Below are 25,438 nucleotides of genomic sequence, written 5' to 3'. Positions count from 1 at the left end.
GAGTCTTCTTGGGTATGACGCTACAAGCTTGGCAAACCTGTATTTGGGGAGTTTCTACCATTCTTCTCTGCAGATCCTCTCAAGCTCTCAAGTTGTATGAGGTGTGTTGCTGCACAGCTATTTTCAGGTCTCTCCAGAGATGTTAGAGCGGGTTCAAGTCCGGGCTCTGGCTGGGCCACTCAAGGACATTCAGAGACTTGTCCGGAAGCCACTCCTGTGTTGTCTTGCCTGTGTGCTTAAGGTCATTGTCCTGTTTGAAAGTGAACCTTCGCCCCAGTCTGAGGTCCTGAGCTCTCTGGAGCAGGTTTTCATCAAGGATCTCTCTGTACTTTGCGCCGTTCATCTTTGCCTTGACCCTGACTAGTCTCCCAGTCCATGCTGCTGAAAAACATCCCGACAGCCTGATGCTGCCACCACCATGATGCTGCCACCACCATGATGCTACCACCACCATGATGCTGCCACCACCATGCTTCACCATAGGGATGGTGCTAGGTTTCCTCCAGACGTGATGCTTGGCATTCAGGCCAAAGAGTTCAATCTTTGTTTTATCAGACGAGAGAATCTTGTTTCTCATGGTCTGAGAGCCTTTAGGTGCCTTTTGGCAAACTCCAAGCGGACTGTCATGTGGCTTTTACTGAGGAACGCTGTCTGTCTGGCCACTCTACCATAAAGGTCTGATTGATTGGTGGAGAGCTGCAGAGATGGTTGTCCTTCTGGAAGGTTCTCCCAGCTCTACAGAGGAACTCTAGAGCTCTGTGAGAGTGACCATCAGGTTATTGGCCCTTCTCCCCCGATTGCTCAGTTTGGCCGGGCGGCCAGCTCTAGGAAGAGTCTTCCATTTAAGAATGATGGAGACCACTGTGTTCTTGGGGACCGTCAATGCTGCAGAAATCTTTTGGTACCCCCCCCCCCAGATCTGTGCCTCAACACAATCCTGTTTCGGAGCTCTACGGACAATTCCTTCAAGCCCATGGCTTGATTTTTGCTCTGTCATGCACTGTCAACTGTGGGATCTTATATTAGACAGGTGTGTGCTTTTCCAAATCATGTCCAGTCAATTTAATTTACCACAGGTGGACCCCATTCAAGTTGTAGAAACATCTCAAGGATGATCAATGGAAACAGGATGCACCTGAGCTTAATTTCGAGTCTCATAGCAAAGGGTCTGAATACTTATGTAAATAAGTGTTTTTTATTTTTAATAAATGTGCAAAGATTTCTGAAAACTTGTTTTTGCTTTGTCATTATGGGGTATTGTGTGTAGATTGCTGAAAAATATTATATATTTAATACATTTTAGAATAAGGCTGTATGTAACTAAATATGGAAAAAGTCAAGGGGTCTGAATACTTTCCGAAGGCACTGTAACTCAGTATTAGAATGTAGAACACAAAGAACACAGTATTAGAACCTAGAATACACAGAACACAGAGTATAAGAACCCAGAACACATAGAACACACTATTGGAACGTATAACACACAGTCGTTGAACCTAGAACACACAGAACACACAGTAATAGAACATAGAACACAGAAATAGAACACACAGAAATAGAACTTAGAAACCTAGAACACACACAGGACACATCAGGAATAATTCCACAGCAAGATGTCATTGAGGCCCTCTTCCACTGGGGGGAGTCAGAACACTACTGGTAGAGGAGTAGAGACATCAGTGGTGTGTCTCTCCCCATCTCTAAAGGCTAATGTAGAATGTAAGGGTTGCTGCTGTGTGACCAGTAGAGATACACACACATAATGCAAGCCAACTCCCAGTCTCTGGATAGGATATAGGCCTAGTTCCAGCTATTTCTGGATATTCCTACTGAACATGTAAGCAAACATGACCCTACGGTCTGAGAGAAGCTGATTCTTCATGCCTTTTTCATGTTCTGTCAGTGTAGTCAGCCGTGAGAATTAGGTAAGTTCCACTGCATCCCATATCTTATATTACAGCCTAGTTAGCCAATCATAAGTGGATAGCATCTGCACCTCCTAGTGGAAAGATTAGGTATATTCCATATTTACCTTCTAAAACTAAGCTAAAAAAAAACACCCCAGCAACAACCATTGTAAAAAGTGTCACGTATATGATTTTAATGCTTACATTTTTTAATCAAATGCACTGTTTGCTCTTGAGGCAAGGTTAGGCTATGCAAGTTGAATTATATATGCCTAATATAATCAATGTTACCATTGTGTAATATTCAAGGTCAAATCCCTGTTCAATGAGCAAATATCAAAAACAACAAATATAAAAATATATATATATTAAAAAAAAATCTACATTTACTGAAATAGCATATAATTGAGTGGCATTGGGCACTGATATCATAGAATTACATAGAAAATTAATTCACCTATAGGATATCTATGACTGATGAAGGCTATTGAACGTCTTGTATATACAGAGCTATACAATACACAAACCAGCACTGCTACTGCAACTAGGCTACTCAAGCTGACAAGAAGAAAGGACAGACGAAAGAAAGAGTGTCTGTAAAAATCCTACATTTTAACACCAAGGGACATTCCCCCGGAAAGGTTGCCATTGCATAACACCTTAACTGAACTAAGAATAGCAGGCAGCATCTCTTCTCCATATTTAAATGCTGCGTGCATTATTAATGTTGAATGCGTTATATAAGGAAGGTTCTATGTGACGCGACGGAGAGAGGGGCTATCGATAGTCCACTACTGATCAGGGTTTTAAAACAGGCAGATGTCCCTATCTGTCTTCATGCGTCCCAAATGGCATCCTATTCCCTATATGGGTCATTCTACAGAAGTGGTGCAAATTGGGGGTTGGAAAAACATGCACATTTGTATCCTGTTTTTCCCAAACTTTCAGCACACGTCTTCCAACATATGTCAAGTTTACATACACCTTAGCCAAATACATTTAAACTCTGTTTTTCACAATTCCTGACATTTAATCCTAGTAAAAATTCCCTGTCATAGGTCAGTTAGGATGACCACCTTATTTTAAGAATGTGAAATGTCAGAATAATAGTAGAGAGAATGATATATTTCAGCTTTTATTTATTTCATCACATTCCCAGTGGGTCAGAAGTTTACATACACTCAATTAGTATTTGGTAGCATTGCCTTTAAATTGTTTAACTTGGGTCGAACGTTTTGGGTAGCCTCCCACAAGCTTCCCACAATAAGTTGGGTGAATTTTGGCCCATTACTCCTGACAGAGCTGGTGTAACTGAGTCAGGTTTGTAGGCCTCCTTGCTCGCACACACTTTCAGTTCTGCCCACAAATTTGCTATAGGATTGAGGTCAAGGCTTTGTGATGGCCACTCCAATACCTTGACTTTGTTGTCCTTCAGCCATTTTGCCACAACTTTGGAAGTATGCTTGGGGTCATTGTCCATTTGGAAGACCCATTTGCGACCAAGCTTTAACTTCCTGACTGATGTCTTGAGATTTTGCTTCAATATATCTACATAATTTTCCTGCCTCATGATGCCATCTATTTTGTGAAGCGCACCAGTCCCACCTGCAGCAAAGCATCCCCTCAACATGATGCTGCTACCCCCGTGCTTCACGGTTGGGATGGTGTTCTTCAGCTTGCAAGCCTCCCCCCATTTCCTCCAAACATAACAATGGTAATTATGGCCAAACAGTTCTATTTTGTTTAATCAGACCAGAGTACGATCTTTGTCCCCATGTGCAGTTGCAAACCGTAGTCTGTCTTTTTTATGGCGGTTTTGGAGCAATGGCTTCTTCCTTGCTGAGCGGCCTTACAGGTTATGTCGATATAGGACTCATTTTACTGTGGATATAGATACTTTTGTACCTGTTTCATCCAGCATCTTCACAAGGTCCTTTGCTGTTGTTCTGGGATTGATTTGTACTTTTTGCAACAAAGTACGTTCATCTCTAGGAGACAGAAAGCGTCTCCTTCCTGAGCGGTATGATGGCTGCGTGGTCCCATGGTGTTTATACTTGCGTACTGTTGTTTGTACAGATGAACGTGGTACCTTCAGGTGTTTGGAACTTGCTCCCAAGGATGAACCAGACTTGTGGAGGTTTTTTTCTGATGTCATGGCTGATTTCTTTTGATTTTCCCATGATGTCAAGCAAAGAAGCACTGAGTTTGAAGGTAGGCCTTGAAATACATCCACAGGTACATCTCCAATTGACTCAAATGATGTCAGTTAGCCTATAAAAAGCTTCTAAAGCCATGACATCATTTTCTGGAATTTTCCAAGCTGTTTAAAGGCAGTCAACTTAGTGTATGTAAACTTCTGACCCACTGGAATTGTGATACAATGAATTATAAGTGAAATAATCTGTCTGTAAACAATTGTTGGAAAAATTACTTGTGTCATGCACAAAGAAATTTGTGGAGTGGTTGTAAAACGAGTTTTAACGACTCCAAAATAAGTGTATGTAAACTTCTGACTTCAACTGTACATACTACTCACACACTTTGTTTGCATTGTATATTTTAAATATTTACCTGAATTCCTTACCACCCCATTAAATTTGTCAGGTCCAAAACATAGTGATAATGTTGCAGTAAAGGGAGAATCATGCACAGTATTGATCATTTTGATTAACCTTCTATTACTGATCCATTTTAGAAATTGTATTTGCATACCAAATTAACAAAATAGTAAAAACATGATTTAACCTGATTTTCTAAACCTTTAAATTGAAATTTAGAGAAATATCATCTCTATTGTTCTCTGTAAAATGTTCAATGTTGATTGTATATATTTGAAACTTGTTGATTGATTGATTTACTTATGTATTTAATTAAATATGTTGTTGGAGGTTTAAACTGTCAATTTACCCATCTTTATTTTGGAAAAATAACATCAATTTCGGTGTCAATCATACAGATAAATGGAGGACTCATTTTAGTATAGACATTGCCATTCAGGGCTTCCAAGTAAGCTGGGTAGGGATTCCTATGGGTTGGGAGTGATCAGATCAGCCAATGATCAGAGATCATTGTCTTCTTCAAATTGGGTTGCCTATGGTTTGTAAACCAAAGACTAAGGTAATATCCTAGAGCCAAGACCAAGAGTCCATGGGCCCTTTCTTCAATTGTAAGAAACTCAAGTAAACTTGAGTAAAGTACAGTACAATAGATTACAGTACAGTAAGGTACAGTACAGTACAATGTGGGGGGTATTTTTCCCCCTAATTTTCAATCTTGTCTCATTGCTGCAACTCCCCAAAGGGCTTGGTAGAGGCGAAGGTGGAGTCATGCGTCCTCCGAAACATGACCCGCCTAACTGCGCTCCATAACAACCGCCAGCTTAACCCGGAAGCCAGCCGCACCAATGTGTAGGAGGGAACACGTTCAACTGGCGACCGGGGTCACCCCGCATGCACCCGACCAGCCACAAAGAGTGGCTAGAGCACGATGAGCCAAGTAAAGCCCCACCGGCCAAACCCTCTGTTAATCTGGACTACGCTGGGCCAATTGTGTGCTGTCCTATGGGACTCCTGGCCACGGCCGGTTGTGGCACAGCCCAGAAATGAACCCGGGTCTGTAGTAACACTTCTAGCACTGCTCCACTCTGGAGGCCCCAAACGTATATGTTTTGACCAAATAGATGTAAATGTTTGGGCTCTTGGAGGGTTGGAGCCCCCCTGCTGGCTATGCAACTTAATACAGTACACTTTTTCCTGAAGTGTGCACTTGTCCACTACCCACATGGTGGTCCTCTGTAGCGCAGTTGGTAGAGCATGGTGCATGCAGCTTTATAATGGAGATAGCCTCAATGGTGCTGTCTGTGCTGTCACAGACACCATAATGGCATAGATACAAAGATGAGACCTCTATATATCTCTATGGTGTCAATTGTTACAGCTGGGACAATTTTGGTCTGGACATAAGTAACATATGGCTGGCTATCTTTCATTTGGACAGATGTACATCCCAGCAAAACCTACTTTACATATTTCTTGATATATTAGATGTTCGGTAGTGACACTTATTAAAAATACATGAAGATTTATCAACTTGCTTACTCATTTTTCCCAAAATATTTGCAAGGTACTCACCATGTGGCAATGCTGGAGAGGGGTGCAATCCCATCACCTGGTGAGGTGTGTAGGGGTGTGGCTTAAGGCATATTAATGCCACAGTCTTTTAATGTGCGTGTTACGGTGGGACAGCGTTTTTTAGAGAAAGATTTTTTTATATATCAGTATCTTTATATGTAATAATAGTAGAACTGAAGACGGGGCGGCCTAGTGGTTAGAGCGTTGGGCCAGGAACAGAAAGGTTGCTAGATTGAATCCCCGAGCTGCCAAGGTCAAAATCTGTCGTTCTGCCCCTGAACAAGGCACTGTTCCCTGGTAGGCTGTCATTGTAAATAAGAATTTGTTCTTAACTGACTTGGCTAGTTAAATAAAGGTAAAATAGTGCACTATAAAGGAATAGAGTGCCATTTGGGATGTAAAATCTGTCTGCAGAACTGGGCATGCTCAGACGGATGTTGGTGCTGGGGTCTATCATCAGCAGTAGTAGCAGCAGTTCTAGTCTGTTTACAACACAACTGTCCCATGTGGCATATTAAGACTCTAGAACACATTACCCCAACTCCCTGTCTACTGGCTTTATCGGAAAGGGAGGGAGGGAAAGATAAAAAGAAAAGGGAGAAATAGGGAGGTAAGAGAGAGAGGGAGAGAATCTGTGGTGCAACATCCCAATGCAGAACTCCTATACTGACTGACTCCACCTTTGCATGACTCTATATGCCAAAAAAGATTCCTGCAACAGACCAACTGTATGATTAACAACATGCAAGCAAGAGATGTCAAGATTGCATGCAATGATAAAAACAATGGAAAACAACACTAGCATTCCAAAAGATTAAGTAGACACACACACACACACCTCACACGGACTCACCCGCTATCTGTCGTGAGAGAATCGCCCAAGGAGTGGGTGTCACCTTGGTTACCGCTGTCGGTTTCCCTCCTCTGTGGTTGGCTGTTCCTGTCCCTCCATGCATTGTCAGTGTGACTGGAGGAGTAGCTTTTGGTTGGGGCTGGTGGCTGGGGTTTCCTGCAGTTATTGTTGCCGTACACATATACCCCCGGCGCAGAGTCTATCTCATACCCGTTCACCGTGCCGTGACCACCACCAGACCGGCTCTCTAAGATCTCCTGGCGACAGGAGGAAGGGTCGCCGTAACGCTTGTTATCGTAGGAGGACGGGGGGGTGGGGGAGACTGCAGTGGGGACGGTAGAGGTGTTTTGGGGCAGCTTGTATCCATGAGAGATAAGCAGGTCCTCCACGCTGTACATGGTCGCATTTGTTTTGCTGGTGTTGTTTTTGAAAGAGGGGCGGGTGGGGGGTGGCGTCACTCAGACCTGGTTGCTAGACGCAGCGAAAGGAGCCCGCGCACAGCTGAACAGCTGACTGGCCATCACTGGGAAAACAGGAGAGAAAGAGATAGAGAAAGAGCGAGGGGGGGTGCTGTTAAAACAATTATCCCTCTGTCTCCATATCATTCTCTTTAGAGTGCTGCCCAACTGGACGGAGAAGAGGGGAGAGGAGAGAACAAAACCCCCCATTTCAAAGCCTCTGCTCTCTCCACCACAAACCAACCGCTCTGTCTGCCTCCCTGCCTTCCCTCTCCTCTCCTTCCCTCTCCTCTGCTTTCCTCTCCTCTCCTCTGCCCGACAACAGGACGCCCCTCTCCTCTCCCCATTCTTTCCCTGTCCTCTCCTCTCCTCCCCTTCTCTGCTCTCCTCTCTGCCCCACAACAGGAGTCTCTCCATCTCAGTCCGAGACAGAGGTCTGATACTAAGCCCACCACATGCAGACAGCAGGAGAGGAAAATCAACAGCGCTAGTTAGAGCAACCCAAAATATCCTTATTATCAATAGTAATAACGGTGCTAGTGACACATATCATGTAATAACTATGTAATAATACCTGAACTGTAGAACTGTAGCCCTGAGGCAGCGGCTGGTTGGCTAGCCCATGTTTGGTAAATCAGCGGTGGGGATTGGGAGGCTAGTCAGTGTTGCAGTGGATCTTGATGTAACAGTCTAAGCGGTGCTCCCCTCATCTTGTGTTACTCAGCTTGCCTGCACCACCAGGACTGTGTGTGTGTGTGTGTGTGTGTGTGTGTGTGTGTGTTCCAGCCTCTATCCACATCCAAATCCTAATCTGGGGCGTAGCTATAATAATCACCCACCCAGCCAGCCAGGCATACAGCTCCAGAACGCCCTGAGGATATTTCTGAATCCTGGGCATATGCCTGAAAGCCCCTGGGTAATATGAGTGGATTATACTCTGCCTGTATTGTAGTGACCTGTTAGTGATGTTTACAGCAGCGTACCACTGGACAGATGCTACGCTAGTCTCCGTGTCACTGTATACCAAACAAGAGTTACCCTAGGTTGGGAACCATTGAACTAGGCTATGTGTACCCTTGGGTGTACTTGGGCTATCCACAGGGGGTACTTGGGAAGACTCCTAAAACCATAGGCCTACTGGTAAAATGCACGAGGGGATACTTCGTAGGTCCGAACAGAGCAAAATGTGATTCGGGGTACAGTAACCAAAAAAGGTTAGGAATCACTGGCTTAGTTTATACCAACACCTTCTGGGATTACACCTAAAGCAGAGATGGGAGGACAAGCCTGTGGTAGTCTAGAGTAAATTACAGCGTTTCAATAAATAATATTCCACAAAGTCTTGTATAAAGACCAGAGGCTGTATGAATCAAGCATCTCAGGTGCTAATCTAGGATTAGCCCCCCCCCCCCCCCCCCCCCCGTCCATGTAGCTAATCTTACTCATCGTGATCTAAACAACTGATCCTAAATCAGCACTGCTACTCTGAGATGCTTTTTGAATGCAGTTCCAGACTGGAGACGTCATGTAGCGGTGTTACGTTGCTGTATTACCTTGCCTGCCTTCCACCACCTAAGCATTAGTGGTGATACTACCTAGGTGATTAACTGTCTCTCTAGGAGCGTGAAACAGTACCCGCTCTCTTTCTATGACCAGCCCACTAATACGATTATCTTTCTCATGTAAAACTTTAAACCTGTTAGTATTGGGGGATTGACTCTTGGCTCTGGCTCAGTATTACTTTTTCCTGTTTAACTGTTGCCAACTGCATTTTGGTGGAGTATTTTCTTTCACGGGCGGGCACATTTCTGTAAGAGTAGATATTTGTGAACATTGCACAAACTCAATACTGGATTTGATTACTGATGAATTAGTTCACTGTCAAACTCAGATTAAACTGCAAACTTGTTTTCACAATCTTGAACCGAAAATGATGCAAAGTCTCAATTAGATAGGCCTAAACGCCAAATGTATCCAAGCCATGCCAGATGTGACACTATGTGCAAACCACATTTTAACTGCAAACCCCATTCCATCTCTGTAATGCAACTGGTAAAACAAGAGTTCAACAGTTCAGTCAACCTAGGATAGTGTTGTCCTGTGACATTTCTCCCATTTCTAGCAGCAACAAGTGAAGCGATACACCATCCTGGACCCTGGTCTACACACAGAGGCTGCTATTCCCTACATTGTGCTTTTCCAATGAGACAGCGGGCCGCCAGTGTTTAATGTTAATGTTCGCTCTAGTGTTATTGTATCAGGACACTAAAGACTTGTGGCCTGCAGAATCAACAACCTGCATTATTCGAGTCTGTTGCTTTGTTAGTCGGTGTTAAAGTTCACAGTTGGCCATTGTTATGTGCCAGCTGAAAAGTACCCAGGACCTTGCCTTGGCTCCAAGTCAGAGTAGGCCTGCTGGAGCCATGGCCCAGTAAGACACGGGTGCCAGCCCGTGTAGATGGAAACAGAGCTTTTTGGGTGAAACACTGGGGTAAATCATCATTGGAAATACGCAATAGGCCACTACTTTTGACACACATACATTATGTTCTTCTATCCTCATGGGGACCTAAAATTAATTTCCATTCAAAATCCTATTTCCCTAACCATAAACCAATCCCTAAACCTAACTCCTAACCTTAAACCTAACCACTAACCCCTTACCCTAACCATAACCCCTAAGCTTAAAATAGCCTTTGGGGATGTGGGAAATGTCCCCATGAGGGAGAATTTTCCTTGTTTTACTATCCTTGTGGGGACTTTAGGTCCCCATAAAGATAGAAGAACCAACCCACAGGCAGACACACACACACACACACACGCGTGTAATTCGGCAATGTCATAATATAATCAAAACTGATTATGATCCATAACATATGCTGCCCCATCTAAGACATATTTAAACCCACAATCCTAATTCCTGTCAGTGAGTAATCATCTTTAAATGGGCCTTATCTTCACCCCCATCAGTCAACATCAGGATAAGTATTTCCCTTTTCCCCTCAGTTCGTGACCCTCCTGGCTCCCAATCCCCCTTAGCCCGCCCCCCTGCCCTAGCGTCCCACGGCGAGCTCAGTTTAAATATCACTAATTCTCTTACGCAATGGAATTACCATTTGATATCAAATAAAACTCCTGATTCAGGCAACAGCAGCAGCCCCGGACAGCAACAACAGCCCACTTTCATTCCCTCTTTTCCTAACACCACAACAACAACAACATTGAGTTTTGTTAACAATACGTGCGTTGTGCTAGCTACTGACTTAGATCTTTAATGATCCTGGCAAGGAACACTTCTACTGTTGTTGCTGCTGCTGCGGATTCTTGAAAAGTGCAGATCTGGTACTTTTTAATGATTTGACTCTGTCAAAATGAAATGAATGATCTTCTTTATGGATATCATGTAGGCCTAGCTAAGCTAAAAATAAGCTAAACCATATGCAGACCAGATCTGGCATTTCACAGCACTGTACTCTCTCTCACACTATGTAGCCTAAAAACAATGAACGCCGCCTAACACCCATTGACATTGCTTCAATCACAACCACTTGGTAGGCTAAATTAGATAACTTACAAATACTAGATAGTGTCCAAATAATAAATCAGCGTGTTTTCTGGTTTGACTGGTTTGTAATGAAATACAGTGCATTTGGAAAGTATTCAGACTCTTTAACTTTTTCAACATTTTGTTACATTGCAGGCTTATTCTAAAATGGATTAAATAGTTTTCCCCCCTCATCAATCAACACACAATACCCCATAATGACAAAGCAAAAACTTGTTTTTAGAAATGTTTGCAAATGTATAACCCCCCCCCCCCCCCCCCCCCCCGCAAATATCACTGTGAAATAAGTATTCAGACCCTTTACTCAGTACTTTGTTGAAGTATCTCGGACAGCGATTACAGCCTTGAGTATTCTTGGGTATGACGCTACAAGCTTGGCACACCTGTATTTGGGGAGTTTCTCCCATTTTTCTCTGTAGATCCTCTTAAGCTCTATCAGGTTGGATAAGGAGCATCGCTGCACAGCTATTTTCAGGTCTCTCCAAAGATGTTTGATCAGGTTCAAGTCTGGGCTCTGAAATACAAATACAACCCATATTTATGTTATTTTTTATTTTCCCTTTTGTACTTTAACTATTTGCACAACGTTGCAACACTGTATATAGCCACAATATGACATTTGAAATGTCTCTTTTCCTTTGGAACATTTGTGAGTATAATGTTTACTGCTGCCGCCACCACCATGCTTCACCTTAGGAATGGTGCCAGGTTTCCTCCAGATGTGATGCTTGTCATTTAGGCCAAAGAGTTCAATCTTGGTTTCAACAGACCAGAGAATCTTGTTTCTCATCGTCTGAGTCTTTAGGTTCCTTTTGGCAAACTCCAAGCAGGCTGTCATGTGCATTTTACTGAGGAGTGGCTTCCGTCTGGCCACTCTACCATAAAGGCCTTATTGGTGGAGTGCTGCAGAGACGGTTGTCCTTCTGGAAGGTTCTCCCATCTCCACAGATGAATTCTGGAGCTCTGTCAGAGTGACCATCGGGTTCATTGGTCACTTCCCTGACTGATGGAGGCCACTGTGTTCTTGGGGACCTTCAAGGATGCAGACATTTTTTGGGACCCTAACCCAGATCTGTGCCTTGACATAATCCTGTCTAGGAGCTCTATGGACAATTCCTTTGACCTCATGGCATGGTTTTTGCTCTGACATGCACTGTCAACTGCGGGACCTTATATAGACAGGTGTGTGCCTTTCCAAATCATGTCCAATCAATTGAATTTACGACAGGTGGACTCCAATCAAGTTGTTTTCAAGGCTCAGTAGAAGACCAAGATGCAGACAGTTTCGAAGTAACAAAAGTTTAATTCAAAGACAGGAGGCAGGCAAACGACAGGTCAAGGGCAGGCAGAGGTCAGTAATCCAAAGCAGAGTCCGAAAGGTACAGAACGGCAGGCAGGCTCAGGGTAGGCAGAATGGTCAAAACCGTGAAAAAAGGAACTAGAGAAAGACAGGAGCATGGGAAAACCGCTGGTAGGCTTGACGAAACAAAATGAACTGGCAACAGACAAACAGAGAGCACAGGTATAAATACACTGGGGATAATGGGGAAGACGGGCAACACCTGAAGGGGGGTGGAGACAATCACAAAGACAGGTGAAACAGATCAGGGTGTGACAGTTGTAGAAACATCTCAAGGATGATCAATGGAAACAGAACGCAGCTGAGCTCAATTTCGTGTCTCATAGCAAAGGGTCGGAATACTTACGTAAATTAGTATTTCTGTTTTTTATTTGTAATAAATTTGCAAAAATGTATAAAAACCTGCTTTGTTATTATAGGGTATTTTGTGTAGATTGATGAAATAAAAAAATTATTGTATACATTTTAGAATAAGGCTGTAACGTAACAAAATGTGGAAAAAGGGAAGGGGTCTGAATACTTTTTGAATGCACTGTACAGTACATAAATAAAGGAATTTGTTGATCATCAGGAAGAAGAAGGCATCTGTCCTGACTGGTAGCTAGTGGCTACAACACCAAGGTTGCCTCCCAAATGGCACCCTATTCCCTACATAGTGCACTACATTTGATGAGAGCCCTATGGGCCCTGGTCAAAAGTAGTCCACTATATAGGGAATAGGGTGCCATTTTGGATGTATACCAAAAGGTTGGAGGAGGAAGACAGCTTCCAGGTTAAGAGTTTGGTGTCATAATCTTCTTCATGGCCCCAGTAGGAGGGGGGAGGGAGGGAGGGAGAGAGAGAGACCCTAAACAGAGAGTACACAGTGGCGGAATACCTGACCACTGTGACTGACCCAAAATTAAGGAAGGCTTTGACTATGTACAGACTCATTGAGCATAGCCTTGCTCAATGAGTCTGTTAGGGTCTCTCTCTCTCCCTCCCTCCCCCCTCCTACTGGGGCCATGAAGAAGATTATGACACCAAACTCTCCAGGGCCCATAGGGCTCTCATCAAAATATCTACGCACTGCCCACAAAATGAGGTGGAAACTGAGTTGGACTTCCTAACCTCCTGCCAAATGTATGACCATGTATGACATATTTCCTTCAGATTACACAGACCCACAAATAATTTAAAAAACAAATCCAAATTTAAACTCCCATCTATTGGGTGAAATAACACAGTGTGTCATCACAGCAGAAAGATTTGTGAACTGTTGCCACAAGAAAAGGGCAACCAGTGAAGAACAAACACCATTGTAAATACAACCCATATTTATGTTTATTTATTTTCCCTTTTGTACTTTAACTATTTGCACATTGTTGCAACACTGTATATAGCCATAATATGATATTTGAAATGTCTCTTTTCCTTTGGAACTTTTGTGAGTATAATGTTTACTGTTCATTTCACTTATTATCATTTCACTTGCTTTGGCAATATGTTTCCCATGCCAATAAAGCCCTTTGAATTCGAGAGAGAGAAGCATGGGACAGAGACGAGATTAGGGCATGGACGACTCAGATGAAGAGCCCTAATCAGGAAATTGAAGTTGTCTATAGCTACTTTAAGAAAGAAAAAGCTAACAGGCAACAACAGTCAAGTCTAGATCCATGTTATCCAATAGTTTGCCTAACGAGCTTGGACAATACTATGCAGAAAGGTTAGTGCAATTTTTATAAAGAATGTGTAACGGGCGTTGCCAAAGTGTTTCGCAGTCAAAATATCTACAGGCCGGCTAGCAGACAGACATACGCTCACATTCAAACAATTTTGTGGCGATGACAACATCTGACATTCATCATCATAGCTCTGGGCGTTGCAATAGTTTCTAGAACTGAACCCTGACAAAGAATGAAGGACAAATTGGTATTGGTTACTTATTCCTACATTATATAGTGATAAACTATGAATGTTTCTTACAGTTTTATGTCTGTCTACCTATTAACCTAAGCCTATTTCCGCATCTTATGAACACTTTTCCTTAGCGGTGGTGAAAGTAGCAATCAATGTCAAAAAGGTATTCAGGAGACTGACAGACACAATGCACATTATGCACAGTGAGCGTGCCATGATCCCAGTGGAGGCTGGTGGGAGGATCTATAGGAGGACAGGCTCATTGTAATGGCTGGAATGGAATTAATGGAACAGTATCAAACAGATCAAACATATGAAAAACACATTGGACTCCATTCCATTGATTCTATTCCAGCCATTACAATGAGTCTGTCCTCCTATAGCTCCTCCCAACGGCCTCCACTGCATGATCCAGCCTTAAAACAATACTAGAAAACTGCAGCACATGGCTACAGCACATGGCTAGAAAACAAAAAGGAATCTAGGAATAACCCCCAAACTTGTGTCCGGAGACCAAACCTGGTTTCAAACACTACTTGAAATCATTTCAAATACTTATGGTGGGCTTGATTGAACTTGCCTGTTGCAATGGAAGCAATAGAATAGTTTCAAAAGTGCAAACACCATCCACCTGATACTGCATGCAGTGTAAAGTGAAATGTAATAGTATTTGAACCCAGGTCTGCCAGAGACCCAAAGGATAACATCCCATCCAATCCCTGCCTCAAATATTCCTTCAGAGGAGCCACACCTCTGTATTGTTGCAAACCTCTTTGGCCAGACAGACCAGAGGAGGGGAGGGGCCAACTACATTCTGCCAAAACTTTTTTTATTGTATGGCTCTGTGACATCATTGTCCAGCGTACCCCGCTTGGAATTCGCGCTTCCTGAGGATGTGTGTCGGTGTTTCCAATCAGCTCTTTCAACATGACACTGAGTATCTCTGAGACGCTCTGGCGAAGGTTGAAAACGGGATATGTCCCAAATGGCAGCCTTTTCCCTAAAGTGCACTACTTTTGACCAGGGACCATAGGTCACACATGGCCAAGTCACACATGGTCATATTTCAACGCCACACTGCCACCCCAGATACGCTATAACTCACAGCCCCAGCCCACCCCTCTCTTTGTCTGACTCTCTCTGACAGTTTCTTTGTATGTACAGTACTAGTCAAAAGTTGACACACCAACTCATTCAAGGGTTTTTCTTTATTTTTACTATTTTCAACATTGTAGAATAATAGTGAAGACATCAACACTATGAAATAACACATATGGAATCATGTAGTAACCAACAAAGTGTTATATTTTATATTTAAGATTCTTTAAAGTAGCCACCCTTTGCCTTGATGATAGCTTTGCACACTCTTGGCATTCTCTCAACCAGCTTCATGAGGTAGTCACCTGGAATACATTTCAATTAACAGGTGTGCCTTGTTAAAAGTTAATTTGTGGAATTTCTTTCCTTCTTAATGCATTTGAGCCAATCAGTTGTGTTGTAACAAGGTAGGGGTGGTATACAGAAGATAGCCCTATTTGGTACAAGACCAAGTCCATATTAAGGCAAGAACAGCTCAAATAAGCAAAGCAAAACGACAGTCCATCATTACATTAAGACATGAAGGCCAGTCAATCCGGAAAATTTCAAGAACTTTGAAAGTTTCTTCAAGTACAGTCACAAAAACCATCAAGCGCTATGATTAAACTGGCTTTCATGAGGACCGCCACTGGAAAGGAAGATCCAGAGTTACCTCTGCTGCAGAGGAGAAGTTCATTAGAGTTACCAGCCTCAGAAATTACAGACACATCTACATCAACTTTTCAGAGGAGACTGTGTGAATCAGACCTTCATGGTTGAATTGCCTCAAAGACTTGCTTGTGCCAAGAAACACGAGCAATGGACATTAGACCTGTCGAAATCTGTCCTTTGGTCTGATGAGTCCAAATTTGAGATGTTTGGTTCCAACCGCCAAGTCTTTGCGAGATGCAGAGTAGGTGAAAGGATGATCTCCGCATGTGTGGTTCCCACCGTGAAGCATGGAGGAAGAGGTGTGATGATGTCAGGGTGCTTTGCCGGTGACACCGTCTGTGATTTATTTAGAATTCAAGGCACACTTAACCAGCATGGCTATCACAGCATTTTGCAGCGATATGCCATCCCATTCCATTATTAAACAGAACAATGACCCAACAGACCTTCAGGCTGTGTAAGGGCTATTTGATCAAGGACAGTGATGGAGAGCTGTATCCACAATCAACCGACCTCAACCCAATTGAGATGGTTTGGGATGAGTTGGACCACAGAGTGAAGGAAAAGCAGCCAACAAGTGCTCAGCATATGTGGGAACTCCTTCAAGACTGTTGGAAAAGCATTCCAGGTAAAGCTGGTTGAGAGATAGCTTTACACACTCTTGGCAATCATCAAGGAAAAGGGTGGCTACTTTGAAGAATCTCACATTTATTTTGATTTGTTTATCACTTTTTTGGTTACTACATGATTCCATGTGTTATTTCATAGTTTTGATGTCTTCACTATTATTCTACAACGTAGAAAATAGTAAAAAAAGAAAGAAAGAAAAACCCTTGAATGAGTAGGTGTGCCCAAACTTTTGACTCTCACTCTACTGTTCTGTCCAACCCCACTGAGAGTGAGGGGCCCTGGCTGCAACATGTCAACTAATTGTGTTTCAGTAGTTTTTCAGACTCAGGTCCATCTGGCCAGATCACTTCAAAACACCTTGTTTACAGTAGTTTAAGTGACAGAAGTTGAATGTATTTATCAAAGACATGACAATGATTGATCTAAGAATTGAGCAACATTCACAACTATCCGTTCCCTTCCTTGTCCTTTTCCCCTAACCACATTGCTAACAAACCCATGCTGCCACACTGTCAACAACATGTTATCTATCTATCTCTATCTATCTATCCACACCCTCTCATCAGTAGGGTAGGGTACAGCACTAGACCTCAACAACAATCTCATTCACATTGAGTGAATTAGCTCATGAGGAATTACTTAAACACCCACAAACATATTTTGCTCAACTGCTCCCATAGCAACGGTTGTTTTCCTTTTGTGAATAGCAGATTGCTTATGGACAAATGTATGTAGGCTGTTCGCTCCACATATTCTATGTCCCAAATGGCACTCTACTGACCGGGGCTCATAGTGCCATTTGGGATACACGCATTGTTCCCCTCCAAAACTTGACAGTGTGGGAGTTACTGAGGGAGTCATCTGGCTTCAGTATCAAAGGACCTCCGTTTGGTTGGGTTGGGATATTACGTTCCCCTACAATGGAGTCAGTAACATATTACGGACCACAGACTTAATTCACTTTTGACACACTACAGTGATCTAATCAAACAGTGTCAAGTGTTTTTAATGCTGTGCGGATTCATCAATGCAAAGTTGTGACTTCAGATGATGAGGAGGAACATTAAAAGAGTATTGCAGCGTGTTAAAAAACTAGGGCTAAATTAAAAGTTTTGTTGGATATTAGTGTCGCACATGCAATAGGCTTATTTCCCATTATTTCAAAAGGCTTAGCCTAATTCTTCTGAAACATATATAAAAAAAATTCATTGACGTCATATAACATGTTTTTCAATGGAATCCAGTCCACACCCTGCTCCAGTTTTAAAACGAAACATGTAAAAGCATTGGCAGAAGCTCCATGTTCCAAAAGGAATTGCCAATGCAAACATGTGACAACATTTACAGTATAAAAGACGCCTTGGAACGTCTTGGTAAGCCTGTCTGAAACATTAGCAAGTTAATGCCCGTGAATACAGTACAGTTCTCTGCAGTTCATAAAAGGCATATCATCGAGTAAGACTAACTCTCCAGCACTATGTCCAAGGATATGTTGTTTTGGTTTTTGACCATAGAAATAGAATTATAGAACGTTCACTTGAATGGAGATGTTCCAACGTTCCTTCTAGAAATTATATTTCTATGTGTTTTTTTAACCCCGTCCACTGTTCAGCTTGTCTTCTCATGGTCATTAGTTCTCATCAAGGTTCTTGGGGCTACCTTGAGATGACCGAGGCATGGTTTATCAGACCGAACCACTGTGATCAAAGGATTAACACACCGCAGTACACTAGCACGATGCTAATCAGGTATGGACAGACTTGGCAGGCAGCTGAACACTTCGATGGAGGGGGAAGAAATGTGAAAGAATCAAAAGATCTGGGACAAAAAGTCCAGAACTCCAAATTAGAGACTGATATCTTACTCTCTGATAAGGCAAAATCTTTATCAGCTGCTATTTTATGAACTAGTCGATAACGTCCTTAAAAAAACAGTACAGGTCAGCCGACCTAAAGGAATAAGATATGGTGCATGCATGCCTAACATTATTCAATGTCTGTAAAGAATAGGTCTGTTTTATCGTCTAGTACCAGGAAGTCTCTCTGGGTAACTGACTTACTGCTGTTTGTCTCTTTGAGCTAAGTGATGGAAGCTGAATTGGTACAGTATGAGTCACTTAGCCAGGATACATCCATGCAACGCCTCTAGAGCGCTGTGGCTGTGTTGACCAGCCCTTTCCTTTCCTCTCCTGTAGTACTGCCGGAATTAACGAGCCACTTCCCTCTTTACACCCACCCGCCAGGGGCATCCAACTGGCTTTACATTCTTACACCAACCCTGCCAAAGGAGGGTATGTGTCAAAACACGCACACAAACACTCTCTCTCACGCACGGGTGCACACACACTCTTTCTCTCTCTTTGACACACACACACACACACACACACACACACACACACACACACACACCGTAAAATCAAACCCCAGAGCTGAAACTTGTCAAGGAGTTTCAACCTCTCTATTTACATGTCCACTGTCAGTTCTCCTTTGGAAACTACAGTAGTGGACCAAAACAATGTGTCAATCTAAGAATGCCAGAGTCATAACCTTGAAATAACATTACAACAAATGTTACAGAGGCTGTCGCAGCTAACATAACCTCTCACACAGTGCCCGTCGGTTGGGGATCTGTCCTCTGCCTAGACAATGCAAAGTCCTTTGTAGTCTACTGCTTCATCTAAATGTTGTAAAACCAGGGACTCTAAAGCTTTGCAGCCTATTGGTTCTTCTAAATGAATAAACAGCTAAATACTGAACAAACTAATATTGTATCATAGAAATCCACAGGACTAGACTACTGTTCTCATGCAGCTTTTTATCCCTGCAAGGCCACACCTACAACGCGTCCCAAATGGCACCCTATTCCCTTTTTAGTGCACTACTTTTGATCAGGGCACATTGGCCTCTGGTCAAAAGTAATGCACTGTGTAGGTAATTGGGTGCCATTTGGGACGCACCCCTAGGCTTAAATGAATCCAATAAGAGTGAGTTCAGACAGAGGACTTATGCTGGCTGGCTGAGTTCCGATAACTACACTAATCAACCTAAAACATAGGCCTACAAAAACTGACTATCGTCATCTTATAGCAACATATAGGCTTGCATCCTAAACGGCACCCTATTCCCATAGGACTCTGGTCAAAAGTAGTGCACTATATCGGGAATAGGGCGCCATTTGGGATGAAACTCGTAAAAATGCAATGTTGCGTGAGAGCACTGCAAAACACAGTAATGTCTGCATCATAATGACCTTTGTTTGGATTCCTGAACTTCCAGTTGAACTGGCCAACTGAACCACAGGTCTCTGGTCTCTAGTCTAGACATCTGCCCTCTAGAGGACCCTGAGTGAAAGGTCAAGAAAAAGACAGCTGGCTTTCAACACCCCTCTGACTTCAGAAGCAAACCAGTCTAATATGTTAATACCATCCAGCTGAATGTCTTTCATTTCATAGAGTGTAGGTCTATGTCTGTGTTTAGTATTATTTATGTTTTAACTTAGATTTTCTGTCTGGTAACTCCAGTCTAAAACCATATTGAAAGGACTAGCTAGCACTCAGTGAGAGATTCTGATTATTAATACACTATCAGATTGCTAAACTATTTACAGAGGCATGTGTTACTGTTAGCCGTCATTATTAGTGTCCAGGAAGGATACCTTCTCTCCACGTAATCCAAGATAAGTGACGCCTGGCAAAACTCTCTTCCTCTTTTCCTTCCTTTCGACGCCACTCCTCTCCCTAAAGGTTATGTTGAGTTCTCCTCCTAAGTGACACAAAACAGACCCAGTAAGTTTTCATACAGCATCAATTAACAGAATGAGCCATGGGCTAGTGTAACTGAAATGTCAGAATAAAGTGAAACTAGACATAGCATGTTGAATTCTTTGTGCAATACTCATCATGACCCTCTCAAGATGCATTGCCTATCACCATATTGCTATGTTTTTGTTTATTAACAAGAGGATGACAAATACAAGCGGACCTTTTGGTGTTCCTACATGCGGATTAGCTAACAAGCAGTGTCTGACTGCAATGAATGTAATAAATGGAGAAGCCTATACTAGCCTAGTTAGTTGACCTTGACCATCCATCACACCAGTTGTTGACCTCTTCCTCGTGCCTTATCACCATAGCCATACACTGTAAAAAAAAAAAAAATAATAACTGTTTCAACTCATTATTAAGTATATGGTTCCACAGCGTTTTTTCCTTTTTAGTTTACTCAACTTTTTGGTCCATGTGTTACCTGAACCGTCAAATAAATGTTGGCCCTAACTTAGCTTCAACTTGAAAAAAGGTTGGCAAAAATGATGTCAACTTAAAATGATGCGTTTGCTCAGCTTGTCATATATGTCTCATATGTTCATTCACATTATAAATTATAATTACCTAAAAAAAAAGTATGTGGAACTATTTACACACACATAGTGCTTTTAACATACAACGTTTTCAACTTAAATATTTGACACACGTTGACATTGTGCATATTCATTTATACAGAAATTATATTTCAACATGTCCTCACCTGGGATTTGAACTAACAACCTCTTGGTTGATGGCATTTCGAGCTTCCTGCTAAACCACCATGTCTTTGCCAATTATTAGTTAATCTGACTATTCTCTAATCATTGGTTTAATAGACTTATTTCAGCAATTTGAGATTTTTCTCTATAGTTGTCTAATGTTGGTGGGGCATGTTTTAATGTTACTCCCTAATCACTATGATAAATATAATAAATTGAGTGTGCTTTTAACAGAGCTGAGTGCAAAGTGTAGCAATACAGGTGAAATCAGTCATTGACACAGACATGGTGGCATAGCAGGAAGATTGGAATGCCATGAACCAGGGTCGGCTCCTGGCATAAGCGACATAAGGAACTCAATCGGGGTCTCAACTTACTTTTGAGAATTAGAATAGTAGAATAGACAAGGTGCAAGTTAGAAATTTGGTTGTAAATCAGCAGGTTCTCCTGTTTTGTCAGCCACTGAACTTGTAGTAATCATGGCCGAATACCGACTGGGCACGCAGGGCCCTTACACCATGGCAAAATGTGTATAACTGCAAGAAACTGCCAAAAAAATTCTCTCAACCTCATTGCAAAATGGGTAGAATTGCAGGAAATTAGCTTTAACCTACAATAATTTCTCTTGGTCCCATGGCAAAATTTGTAGAATCTAATGAAGTTTGCTATAAAATTGCAAAATGTTCTATGCCCCATGGCAAAATGTGTAGTAGAATTGCAGGAAATTAGCTTTAAAAGTGCAAGAATGTCTCTCTGACCCATGGCAAATTTAGTATAATTTCATGAAATTTGTTATAAAATTGCTAAATGTTCTGTGTAGAACTGCAGAAAACGTTCTTTAAAAATGCATAATGTTCTCTATGCACCATGGTAAAATGTGTATTTTTTAAAACGTACATTTTTCTCTCTGCCGTCAAGAGGGGGGCCACCATTTTTTGGGGCCTGCTTGGTTGGGGGGGCCGCTTAGGTGAGTTTAAATCCCAGGTGAAGACATGTACAGTATATTAATTACTGTATAAATGAACATGCACAATGTAATTATGTATGTCAATGTGTGCCAAATATGTATGTTGACAACATTGTATGTTAAAAGCAGTGTGTGTGTGATTAGATGCCCAAATAATCATTTCTAGATGAATGAACATATGCGACCATTTCAGCAAACATAATTTTGACTGAATTTTCTCAAGTTTGAGCTAAATTTTGGCTGTTTTTTTCCCTGGGTAAAACACAAAACGAAACGTTGAGTAAACAAAAAAAAACAAGAATGTGAAACCAGTTACTTAATAATTAGTTGAAACAACTTCCCTCCGATTTCACACTTCAGTACGCTCAGACTGCCTGCCTCCTGTGTCAACACAATCAGTCACATTTCACACACAAACACACACACACACACACACACAACTGGTAACCTACATTTCTGAGTAGGCTAACGTCTCTAACTAGTCTAATAATAACGTTTAAAAGAAATGTAAATGGTTGTATTAATCCACCAGAATAACATTATAATAGAAGTACTTCAAAAGTTATCCAAGTTCGACCAAATGGGGCAAACGTAAGATGATTGATGATTTGACCTCAGGCATGTGATTGACAAGATGCTGCAGGTGCTACAGTGTGACACACATCAAAGCCAGCCGCAGAAACTTGACAGACCCAACCATGCCATTACTGGGCCATTGATATTCTCACTGCGATGTGTTGTTGCTGGTTACAAATATTTAAAATATAAAAACTGCCATATGTAGCAAGACTGAAGGCGTTCAAAACTGTAGTTCTAATCTGTGCCGATACCAAATTGAACATTTGCTTGATAACTGTGATATGCAATTTGGATACTGATTGCCACTATGTTTGTCTAACCTTCAGCAAGCTATTGATAGCTGGGCTGGCTACATTGTAAACCCGAGAAATGTTAGCAAAAATGTTGAATAACAACCAGCTTGCTAGCTAGCTAGGTCTGAAGTGCAGTTGCAGGTAACCTTCAGCGAGTCCAGCTAGCGCTCTATATCGAAGTAAATAAATATGTAAACAACGGTCATTCCGTTCATCCATTCCCCTATCATTAACGTATCTTATATTCTTGACATCCCATTTTAACCACATACGGTGAGCTATCTATTATGAGAAAAGCTAGCAATTGCAGCAGATATGAAGATCACCCAAGCCAGGCTTTAAGTTGAGGCACCGTTTGCAGATGCGCCCCGCTCTCTCTGCCTCTGCTCTGTTTACTTCATAGCAGCAGCATTCTTCAAGCTCTCCCTCTGCCGAATATGCCTCCAGCGGACACAGCCTTCACTCGATATCCTATTAGATCCGTCGTTTTCTTGCATTAGTCTACATTTCACACATAGGCTACCGCTATCATCACCCTGAAATTACGCACTGGATAGACACTTTTTTTTGTTACCTGGGAGATGCGTCGGTCGCGTTATCGTCTGGTAGGCTATAGATCCCTGCGTTCAGTATCTGCGGCCGAGAGAGCTCTGTGCTGTACTGTGCTGGGCATTTGCTTAGCATGCCTATTCGGGGCGGCAACTGGAGGGACGCAGGAGCAGCAGATCTCCTCAGCGCGCCCTGATTAGCGACAGAAGGAATACAGTATGCTTTTTTTTCAGCATTGGCGCTGCTGGATGATTTTGTATTGAATGGATGGCCCTGAATTTATAGACCTACTGTGCCCCTCATATTTTCTTTTTTCAATTAGTTTGCTACAAAGTGAGATCATGATAGTAGCCTAAACAGTATCATTTTTATTTTAGCCCTTATTTAACCAGGGAAGTCAATATCTAAATCCATATGGCATGGAGTTAGGTAACAAAAAGTAGGCTAATGAAACCTTTCAATTAACACACACACGCACGCACGCACATTTCTGACAAAATACAGTAGGACTACACCCGCAACCCCGCGTCGGTAGGACTACACCCGCAACCCCGCGTCGATACACACTAAACACACATAAGAGAATGTGTTCCTTGCTGAATGTTCACAGGTGGAGAGAGTTGTTCTCTTTTTTTGCACCACTTAAAAGAACAGAGAAACCAAATGACCTCCATAATATTGACACAGATGTTGCATATAACTGAATCCCCGAAAACTGAGGGGGGGAAACTGGTATTTTCTGCCTGTGTATTCCCACAACGGAAATCATGTGATTCACCCATTCTAACATTTCAATATAGGTCTATTCCCTCATTTATTTGTAATGGCCCCTCTACCTGCTGTAATATCCTCCCTTTGTGATTGACCCAACAATATGCTTATGTTTACAGAGGTTGTATACAAAATGCCACTTTATGGGCCCTGGTCAAAAGTAGTGCACTATAGGGAGTAGGGTGCCATTTGGGAAAGAACCAGAGAGTCCGACTTAACTTCAAATGACCTACTTGATGCTTATCTGCTTCCTCTAAAGCTAGTCATTGTTTCAGTCTGTGCCCAATGGCCCATAGTCATCTCCTGCAGGCCATTATATGTAAGAACAACATGAACGGAAAGTCGTAGTGTGTGTGTGTGTCTGATGAGGGACCATCCAGTCTCAATGGTCTCTACTGTAGTACCATTCAAAGGTTTGGACACACCTATTCATTGAAGGGTTTTACTTTATTTTTACTATTATTCTACATTGTATAAATAATAGTGAAGACATCAAAACTATGAAATAACACATATTTTATATTTGAGATTCTTTAAAGTAGCCACCCTTTGCCTTGATGACAGCTTTGCACACTCTTGGCATTCTCTCAACCAGCTTCATGAGGTAGTCACCTGGAATGCATTTCAATAAACAGGTGTGCTTTGTTAAAAGTTAATTTGTGGAATTTCTTTCCTTCTAAATGCGTTTGAGCCAATCAGTTGTGTTGTGACAAGGTAGGGGTGTTATACAGAAGATAGCCCTATTTGGTAAAAGACCAAGTCCATATTATTGAAAGAACAGTTCTAATAAGCAAAGATAAACGATCATTGCTTTTAGACATGAAGGTCAGTCAATTCGGAAAATTTCAAGAACTTGGAACTTCAAGTGTAATCGCAAAAACCATCAAGCACTATGATGAAACTGGCTCTCATGAGGACCGTCACAGGAAAGAAAGAGCCAGAGTTACCTCTGCAGCGGAGGATAAGTTCATTAGAGTTATCAGCCTCAGAAATTGCAGCCCAAATAAATGCTTCACAGAGTTCAAATAACAGACACATCTCAACATCAACTGTTCAGAAGAGACTGAGGGAATCAGGCCTTCATGGTCAAATTGCTGCAAAGAAACCACACTAAAGGACACCAATAAGAAGAAGAGACTTGCTTGGGCCAAGAAACACGAGCAATGGACATTAGACCGGTGGAAATCTGTCCTTTGGTCTGATGAGT

General features: G+C 42.1%; 1 protein-coding gene across 4 annotated transcripts in view; it reads right to left on the bottom strand.

The window, feature by feature from the left end:
- jcada (junctional cadherin 5 associated a) overlaps positions 1 to 24,024 on the bottom strand; it is a 34,020-nt gene extending 9,996 nt beyond the window's left edge. The window contains exons 1-3 of one of the 4 annotated variants that reach the window (XM_029699488.1): positions 23,486 to 24,024; positions 20,206 to 20,312; positions 6,891 to 7,413 (exon numbers count right to left, since the gene is read on the bottom strand). In XM_029699488.1, coding sequence (XP_029555348.1) covers positions 6,891 to 7,288 — 398 coding nt within the window. In that variant the 5' untranslated portion in view covers positions 7,289 to 7,413; positions 20,206 to 20,312; positions 23,486 to 24,024. Of the gene's footprint in view, positions 1 to 6,890; positions 7,414 to 11,296; positions 11,323 to 19,800; positions 19,866 to 20,205; positions 20,313 to 23,485 lie in introns of those variants that run through there. The other 3 variants (XM_029699499.1, XM_029699515.1, XM_029699506.1) reach the window with 3 other exon arrangements.
- Between the last annotated feature and the right edge of the window lie 1,414 nt (positions 24,025 to 25,438).

Source organism: Salmo trutta, chromosome 2 (assembly GCF_901001165.1).
Source record: "Salmo trutta chromosome 2, fSalTru1.1, whole genome shotgun sequence".
In the NCBI taxonomy this organism is placed as follows: Eukaryota; Metazoa; Chordata; class Actinopteri; order Salmoniformes; family Salmonidae; genus Salmo; species Salmo trutta.
Note: the sequence above shows the minus strand (reverse complement) of the source record. Positions and strands in the feature narration are given on the sequence as shown.